At 36.1% G+C, this 9,362-nt stretch overlaps 2 protein-coding genes across 2 annotated transcripts; one reads left to right on the top strand and one right to left on the bottom strand.

Annotated features, from left to right (window-relative positions):
- Positions 1-894: 894 nt before the first annotated feature.
- Positions 895-1,802, top strand: LOC106665207. The gene is made up of 2 exons (XM_014391467.2): positions 895-1,201; positions 1,519-1,802. The coding sequence occupies exons 1-2, from the start codon at positions 949-951 to the stop codon at positions 1,797-1,799; spliced, it is 534 nt and encodes a 177-aa protein (XP_014246953.1). The 5' UTR covers positions 895-948; the 3' UTR covers positions 1,800-1,802.
- Positions 1,803-5,190: 3,388 nt separating this feature from the next.
- LOC106665285 (venom serine carboxypeptidase-like) lies at positions 5,191-6,834 on the bottom strand. The gene has a single exon (XM_014391609.2). The coding sequence runs from the start codon at positions 6,795-6,797 to the stop codon at positions 5,397-5,399; it is 1,401 nt and encodes a 466-aa protein (XP_014247095.1). The 5' UTR covers positions 6,798-6,834; the 3' UTR covers positions 5,191-5,396.
- Between the last annotated feature and the right edge of the window lie 2,528 nt (positions 6,835-9,362).

Here is a 9,362-nt window from a genome sequence, read left to right as displayed (position 1 = left end):
TAAAAAAAAAAAAATTTTGCATTGTATAAATTCACTTTTTTCCACATCCTACATGTAGGGGATGTAGGGCATATGCCTTCCCTATTTTTTTCCGATTTTATACAGACTTATGAATGAATTATTTTCAATCAACAGTATAACTATACAAAAAAAAAAAAATCAGGGATGGGATTAATTAGAAAGGAAACACTTCGTCGATCGTTCGAAGAAAATATCCACCTCATTAAGAACTATGAAACTGTTATTAGTAATTTACAGGGCTAACAAATATGAACATCTATTCACAATTTTAAAACACGTGATTCTGATGAAAATTTAATCCACAATATGGGAATCGAACCCTCAACCGCGGCGTCTATGAGCCAAGAGTCTCTCACGCTAACCACTCGGCTACCGCGGTCCCCAACTTTACTTGTACATTCCATAATAATCATATAAAGTAGGTTTTAAGGTTTCCTCGATTGTTTTCTTTTTGAGGGCACGGTAGAGGTCTTATGTTTTCTTATTATGCTCTTCTAAAACCATTGTTCGATGGTTGGTCTTGCTGGCAAAATCGCGTAAAGTCCACATGGATTTTTCGGAGTTCCTTGTTGAGCTATTAACCTTTTTTTTGACGTGATAAATAAATTATGATAATACGGTTGTACATAGGTTGTACGTTTAGAAATAGTGGAAAAAAGAATCGTGTACACAAATCTATAGGCGGATTTATGATGGCCTCTTTTGTTTGCAATGTTGGCAACAAGTCATTTAGAGAGATTTAATAAATGATTTATTGGTTTTATAAAGAAAGTTCTGGTAATTGAGCTATTAGTACTTTTTCTCTGTCCTTTCTAACACTTCATTTTAGTATTTAAAGGTACGCTGATTCACGCAGTTCCTGAGAATCGTTGTGAGTACTGCTGCTACCGTAACTCCAGCGATTTTATGGCTAATTAGTTTTTCAAGATGTTAAAGAAAATCGCTTTTTTGCTATGCTTTGTGGATCTATCTTTGGCCGGACCTTTGGGAAAGATCAGGGAGTTAAGAGTGAAGATGGAGGAAACAAGCTCGGTGAAGATGCTCGGCGTTGTACCAGTCCAGGAAGAAAGGCAAGCGGCGGTTATTGGCGTTTTGGGCTCGGCGATCGCCCCGATAGTCGGTGCCGTCGTTGGACCGATTTTGACAAACTTGGCCAACGGTTTGGTCGGAGTGCTCACAGGTAATGTTCAATCACGATACGTACCCTGACCCACACGACTACGACCCGTTCACAAACGCTCAGGGGCACAGCCCCGTTTGGTGTGACACGTTGCATCCTAATGTCAACTTGGCATACATTATGAAATTTCGAACGCTTTATCTTCTATCTTTGCACGGCGGACAAAATTTGCAACCAGGCCGATATTATGCAAGTGATTAATTTATTGTTTTTTAAATTTATTTTCTTGATTTCTTTATTTCATTACTGATAAAAAAAAACATGTTACATCTATACGGAATAGAGGGTGTTTGTCCTTAAATTTTTAAATTTTTTAGGCAATAGGCCCGGAAGCTCCGGTTCTAAGCCATCTTTCGACGCTTACATGATTCAAGTACCTGGCGCTGAAGGGCCGTACATGCTTTTGACTCAAGAGACCGCCCTTGGAGGGGTCGAAGGGCCTTACAGAACACCTTCTGGCGGATTGATGAACATCTCCCCAATAGGCAAAGTAAACATAAAACATAATCCTATTTTACCCATAAAGCCGGAAACGGACGACGAAGTTACAGTTGAAGACTTGAAGGGAGCTGATGATGAAGATTCAAGTCCTCATTAATTAAGCCTGTTTTCAATTCTTTTTAAAAGTTGTATATAAAATTATTTATTAAAATTTGGTATTTAATTGTGACTTTCCTTTGTGTCTCCATGAAACTTAATTATTTCAAAGTCGCCACAAAAGGCACTTAGTATTTAAAAGTTACGAGCAATAACGCTCCGAGCTGTAAATGTAATCATTCCAATTTTAATTGTATAATACTTCATCAAACGTGATGATGTCATTCTCCCTCTCAAAGGAAAAAATTCCAGATGCGATTATTTCTCCTTGTGTGCATTCTTAGTATTAAAGATAAAATTTACCTTAAGTTCATTTGTATTTTAGATCCATTAGGTTTAGTGGTCCGCTTGACCAAATAACATCGTTCAATTAATTAATCTGTATTTAAGGTATTGGTTGAGATAAAAAAGTCAGTGTCACGAGCGGGATTCGAACTCACGCCCTTCGGCTAAATACGCCGCTGCTCTACCCCTTGAGCTATCTTGACTTCAGTCCACTCGGACAACTTCCCCTCTCAACCCACCATTTGAATTTTCCGATTTTGTTGGCATTTTTCAAATGTCGTGTAATCTATTCGATTATCGTGGCGAAATGGCCACGGAGAGCTTTAGTGAAGATATACTTCATTTTGCTGCAAAAAGGAGGGAAACTTCTTATCCTCCAATGAAATGTAAATGGTTTCAGCTTTTACAAAAATGAACTTGACCTACGATTACCCTACCGACCAGAGATAGCCTAAATTACAGAAACCACTTTACTAGTAAAGCCAATTTCCAAATCAGAGACTACACAACTTACAGGACGGATCATCCTGACAACATTTCGCACGGTGGAACTGCCGTCCTCAATACAAATTCTATAGTATATTCTATAGTATATTCCTATAAACTAAACCGAATTTCTAATGTCAACTGTCATTTCATCCCCTTTAATCTTACATTGGTAGCTGTGTATTGTCCTCCCAATAGTACAACACCCAACAATGTCTTACTTCATTCTTTAGAACCCTTGGACCTTTTCCTAACTGTGGGGCTCAACCAAACACTCCAATTCTAAAAACATTCAGTCACTGCAGTCGAAAATTCTCCGTAAAATCAATGCTCCTTACTACATATCGAAGCATACCCAAATTCCTTCGTCAAAAAACTCATCCTTTCCCGTTTCCCTTTTTACTCATTAGCCCTTAAAAGGACGAGAGGATCTTTAACGTCCATACCTAGCCCTTTGGCCCTACCGGACGTTTTTAGCACCTCCGCTCGCGACTGGATGGGTGTTACAGCCGCAAGTTGTTGAAGCTCCCCCTCGGAGACGGTCCTCACTCTCCGCTTGTCCATTTCGAGTGGATGGGCCTGTATTAAGCACCAGACCGTGTGCCATTCGGAAAGGGTAACCCCAAGTGACTGAAATACATCAGCCTGGGTCGTCCCGCCGAGCTCCCTTGATAGAGAAGGCGACTCTCTCCCAGAGTATTGGGGCTCCTCCAGCGCAAGACCTACCGGATCCGCTCCGGCCGCGGTTTTGTTTAAAATGGAATGTCTAACCTCTCCCTAGAGGAACACTGCCCTCGGAAGGAAACCAATAATGGCACCCCCGAGCAACATGTTCACACTAAGTTCTCGCCAGGAGCATCGCCACTAAGCCACTATGCCATTCCATGTAGCAGGGTTTGGACTTGGAACATTTTCTGCTACCCCGTAGTTCAGATGGTTATGCACCCAACCCCCTCAACACAGACACGATCTGGTACCTTAACCCTCGCGTGTTTCCCGTTTCATGAAATTCTATAACTCCATAGGTATACGCACTAACCCACTTGTCCAACAATATGCTACCAACAAATCCCGCCGGGTCAACCCGCCTTTTAAAAAGTAAGTGACCAACAGCTATGTAAGTACTAGGTCGTCATTGGGCGACTTATCTTTTCCAGGCTTCACACCATTCGAAGTTTTGCTATTACNTATGATTTTTCACTATTAATTTTGTTAAACAACATAATCATTTGTTTGTCGCATCTCAAGATACTAATTTCGCGCACAAAAAATTGAAGATCCTCAAGATGTAAACAATCGAGAAAACCCTATAACCTGCCTTATATTTTTGGTATGGAACATATTGTTTTAGGTGGATCTAGCACTATATGATTCCAATTTTTAATTAAATTTTAAATGAAAACACGGGTTTTAAAATTGTGCATAGATATTCATGTTTGTTTTTGTAAATTACTGATAATAGTTGCATAGTTCTTGATGAGGTGATGAGGGGGTTATTTTCTTTGAAAAGTCGACGAAGTTTTTCCTTTCTAATTTGTCCTATCCCTGATTGTTTTTGATACATAATTATATTGTCGACTGATCATTCTTCATGTCGAAACTCATTCATACATAAATATGTATACAATTATTACAATATCCAGATTTGTTGTACGAATTATATAAATAGCACAATGTAATATTGTATTGTGAATATTGTAATATTGTAATATTAATAATAATTAAAATGATAAAAAAAATATAAGTGTTGCCTTATTTCATATTTATGATATGAGGTTTTATTTTATTTATATTTTATTTTATTTATTTATTTTATATAAAGGGTGCTAACTTGAAACATACCAAGACATGATAATTTGTTGTGTGTATAGTGCATAATGTCACAATAACAAACGTATTGTAACAAACAAAACATACTAACTACTTATATATCTATTGTACTTGATTAAAAATTAATGATTTGGAGATCGCGAGATGCGGTCTGGTGTGACGTAGGTTTAGAAAAAACATTTTCTTTATCGTGCCAACGTTTCAATTTTTTATTTAGACCATCTTCAGGGCCTGGGATTTATAAACATTGTTTAAATTATACAAATACATGTAAAATGTGAAAAAAATGAATTTATACAGTGATAGAAATTCATTTTTTCACATCTTCCATCTATTTGCACAATTTAAACAATGCTTACAAATCCCAGGCTCTGAATATGATTTCAATAAAGATCGAAACGTTGCATGATAAAGAAAACGTTATTCTAAACCTACGACACACCATACCGCATCTCGCGATTTCCAAATAATTATTAATTAACGGTCAGTAAACACCATGCATTAAAAATTAACTGGAGTTGAGGAAAGAAATCCAAAGAAATGTATTTTTATTTAAACATAACTACCAAATGCGTTTTAATTAATGTAAATAATATATAAAACTGTAAAATTAAACCGTGTTATCTTCCCGAAAGATACGATTGTTATCAAACCTCGACGTTTCAGAGTGTGAGGGGATCCTGTTCCTCATGTAATAATATTGATAACGATAAATAATTTTCGTTGCTTTTAGCTCACGGTGCTCATTTCAACACTTATGGAATCAATGAAAACAACAAATAACACAAGTGTTAAAGTTGGTACTTAAAATGACAGTTTAATATTATTTTATGGCGTTTGACAAATAATCCGACTGCTCGGAATATACAACTTGTATCACAATTTTATAAAAACGTTTATGGCGAAAATAATGACTGTTACATAGATAAGGAAGGGAAAAATATTTCCACTTCTACATTTTAATATTACTTTTTCAGAGAATTAAATATATTTTTTTTTAAAAGGTTTTATTATAAGTGAACCTGGAAATCAAATCAAGGGCCCACAAAGGCTGGTCCATGGGGACCATGTGGCCGGCGTCGCGCACGAGGACTTGAGTGAGTCCTTTGGCAGTTTTGCTGTACCCTGCCAGTTCTCCGTTGACCTTCCACAGTTTCCTCTTCGCCTGCTTAAATTCATCCGCACCCGACCATTTCACGTTGTTAAGAAAATTGGAAGTCAGAGGATAGGGGACGATGATGTCTAGTTGGCCGTTGTAGATGAGAACCTTGTATTTCTCAACTAGAACTTCAAACCACGGTTTGATCGATTGCATGACGTCGGATTTTAAGAACGTTCCCACCTTCTTTCCATCGTGGAATGGTAGAGCCCCGACGTGAATGGATCTCCTCACTACGTCTTTTTGAAGGTATTCTCCAAAATCGCCGTATGGAGTGTAGTCTTTGTTGTGTAAGAAGTTAAAATAGAATTCGTAACCGGTCGAATTATAAAACAAACTTTTGTAAGGTGTCAAGTCTCCGTTTAATAACGCGTCGAAGGCTTCAAAAGCAGCGTCGTACTTTTGTTGCTTGATCAAGCTGACGATGTTGTTTTGTAAATTGATGAACTGGTCCCGCTCATTCGAGTCGAGTAAACTCAATTGGAACAGGTAATCACCGTAATCCATCATATTTTCAGGATCGCAAAGACCGTTTCCTATGGCAATGCCTTTCAAGTTGATTTTTTCCTTTGCCGTTGGATTGTTGGTATGAATGGTATAAGCGAGTGCAGGAACGTATTTGCCCGCGTACGACTCCCCGGTGACGAAAAAGTCGTTGTTCTTGTAATCTGGAAACAATTGAAAAAATTGTCTTACAGCCTCGTAAAGATTCTTTCCCACGTCGACTTCGTTCCTGGCGTACCCGGCATCGTCGTCTGTAAAGCTGAAACCCGTCCCGACGGGATTGTCGATGTAAATGACGTTCAAGACCTGAGACCAGTAGTATTTTCTCGACCGTAGTCCTCTCTCGGGACGAACGTAGAACGGGCCGTGTTCGTCGAACAGACCGAAAAGAGAAGAAGCACCAGGCCCTCCCTGCAGCCAGACGATGACGGGAGCGTTTTTCGAGTTATGTTCCGCAGGAAAAAACCAGAAAAACATACTCGAATTGTACTTCGGATCGACAGTAAAAAAGCCAGCGTAGCTTTCGACTTTAGCTTTAATCGGTTTTACTTGTGACGCCATCTGTCCTCCTGCAATATCTCCTTTGTTGATGTACTTAGTCACAAAGACTGGGTCGCCATAATTTGGACCAGAAACAACATCCGATCTGATCTTTTTATACCTCAAACTTTCAGCAGCATTGTAACAAATCGCAATGGTAGATAAAAACAACAACAACTTCATGGTGATCGTCATCACGCGGCGAAACTAGTCGAACTGAATTCTCCCCGAGATAATCTGGCATTTCTAGAAAGGAATTGCTGACAACTGGGGGTAGTCATATCAAACAAAACATTGATAAAACAGCTTGAAACAGTTTTATCGAACTTTCAACATTGCATTTATACGAACATAAATATTCATCAAATTAAAATTCACTAATAATGTTAAGCAATAAAAGAAAATATAATTTTTTATCTATATGTATTATCACACCGTAGAAATAATATTATTTCTAATATGCTGATAATTCGATTTAAATGTTTCAACAAATGCTGGAAAACATCCTAATGCTTATTCAGGCACATTCTTGGATTGTGATAAGAAATAATTTTCTCTCGTAAAGTAGCCACAACATCCTAATATATAAAACTTACGATATGTATGTATATATATATAATATAATCAATATATAATATACAATAAAAGCCTTTAATTATACATTAAAATAATAGATTATAATACAGCGTCTACTACTCAACAGAGATTTTAATTAGGAATATAATAACAAGGACATATTTTGTATGCATAGTACAGCATAATTCAATTTAGTTCATTTATATATTAAATAAATGAACTAAAAAATTTAGTTCATTTATATATTAAAATATATTACATTTTATGATGTTTAAACAAACTAAATGCCAGTCTCGTTTTCTATGTCTCTCTCTCTCTCCCTCTCTCTCTCTCTCCTCATATGTACCCTGCGAGTTTTTAGGAAAGACATGGCTTTCTATTTTTACTCCATCTACATATATCATTATATTATTAAACTAAGTATCAGTAACTTTGTTCCAAATGAAATAATTTAATTTGTGATGTTTAAAAAATCTAACTTTAAGGAACAACCGTACACGATAAATAAAAATTAGCGAGTCATGAAGGAAAACTAATATTTGAACAAATCCATCAGTTTTTGAGTTTCTGGTATCATTATTTTAGGATGTACAAGATTTTCAAAATTTTTGAAAGAAATTAATCCACAAAGATTCATCGATTCGTTCTGAAGATATTTAATAATAACAAAAAAATGTAAAACACGAGTTTTCCATAAAATGGGATTTTGTTCCGCCCTCTTGGCCCGATTTGGCCACGCATCTATAAAACTGATTAAATTTCCATTAAAAAAATTTGACAATAGTTAAATGTATCCAGATTTTAAAGCGAAATAAATAATTAATTGTGAGAAAATGCCTATAGATAGCTAGTTTGTTTAACATTCCTCAGCCCACTTTGAAATTTGTGCAATGAAACTGAAATATTTCAAAATTTTGCCCAAACTTCTAAATATATTGATTTCTGTTATAAATAAATGGAACAAGAATTTGACTGAGTATAATTTCTTGATGATATTGCAATCAGATTTTAGGTGTTCCAGTTTGTTGTAGACCATGGGTTCAGGAGATATGCCAGTTTTTATGGAAAAACTCGAGTGACTAAAAAAAACACAAAACCAGAATTATCACGTTTATTACTGATATTCAGGCACAGCCCAAGAGCACTTTTTATGTTGCAGTTTGAATGTAATAAACATCCTGAAGTTTGACACATTATTTGTGAATCATCATGTATCAGTTTTTAAAATTATTATTTTGTATAATATTTGTAATAGGGGTGCATGGTGTAAACAGTCAGTTACTCTAACTATATATGTGCATATTACTCATCAAAATATTTAAAGAAAATAAATATATTACATTATCTAATTATCAAAACGTTTTGCCATATTATATGTATAACGTGTGGTGGACCTGAGATTTACAAACATTGTTTACATTTAACAAATACATTTTTGCATTGTATAAATTCACTTTTTTTCCACATCCTACATGTATTTGTTAAATTTAAACAATGCTTGTAAATCCCAGGCTCTGAAGATGATCTCAATAAAGATCGAAACGTTGGCACGATAAAGAAAATGTTTTTCTGAAAACTACATCACACCAGACCGCATCTCACGATTTCTGAATAATTATATGTATAACATTGCACAGTCTCAATAAATAATTCTCGTGAGGGGCTGAAAGAACCAAATAATGCGTAATAACTAATATAATAATGAGATTTCTCCATGTGGTCGGCGGTATGATGAATGTAATTTTGATGTTATAGATCATTTTGGTTCGCCCATCCTTAATGATTTGGTCTGTCACGTTTCAGCATTTCATCATATTCAGTAGAGACTTTGTTCAATAGAAATGGTAATGGTGGGGTGAGTGTGTTGTTTAATCTTTTTTAAAAGTTGGATCTTAATCACAGTTTGCTGTTTTCAATGATCCCGATTTCAAGGTTAATACTCATCATCAGGTTGAAGGATTTTCAACCACATCTCTCGACATGAATTGTAAGATTCTATTATTCTTACAATTCGTGTCGATCGAGGTGGATGTATATCCTCCAAACTGATGATGAGCTTTAAGCTTAAAATCTTGAACGTTGAAAACAACTAACTGTGAGAAAGATTCAATTTAAAAAAAAGATGAGACTATGTTCTGTCTGATTTATACCCACTTCTGAGGGTGGTGAAATCCCGAAAGACTT

The sequence above is a fragment of the Cimex lectularius genome, unplaced genomic scaffold (assembly GCF_000648675.2).
Source record: "Cimex lectularius strain Harlan isolate CLEC.00 unplaced genomic scaffold, Clec_2.1 scaffold218, whole genome shotgun sequence".
Lineage (NCBI taxonomy): Eukaryota > Metazoa > Arthropoda > Insecta > Hemiptera > Cimicidae > Cimex > Cimex lectularius.
This window is presented reverse-complemented; position numbering and strand designations above follow the sequence as displayed.

Coding starts and splice junctions, on each gene's coding strand:
- LOC106665207 (XM_014391467.2), top strand. CDS start 949: ATGTTAAAGAAAATCGCTTTTTTGCTATGCTTTGTGGATCTATCTTTG. Junction 1,202..1,518: donor TTTGGTCGGAGTGCTCACAG/GTAATGTTCAAT, acceptor TAAATTTTTTAG/GCAATAGGCCCGGAAGCTCC.
- LOC106665285 (XM_014391609.2), bottom strand. CDS start 6,797: ATGACGATCACCATGAAGTTGTTGTTGTTTTTATCTACCATTGCGATT.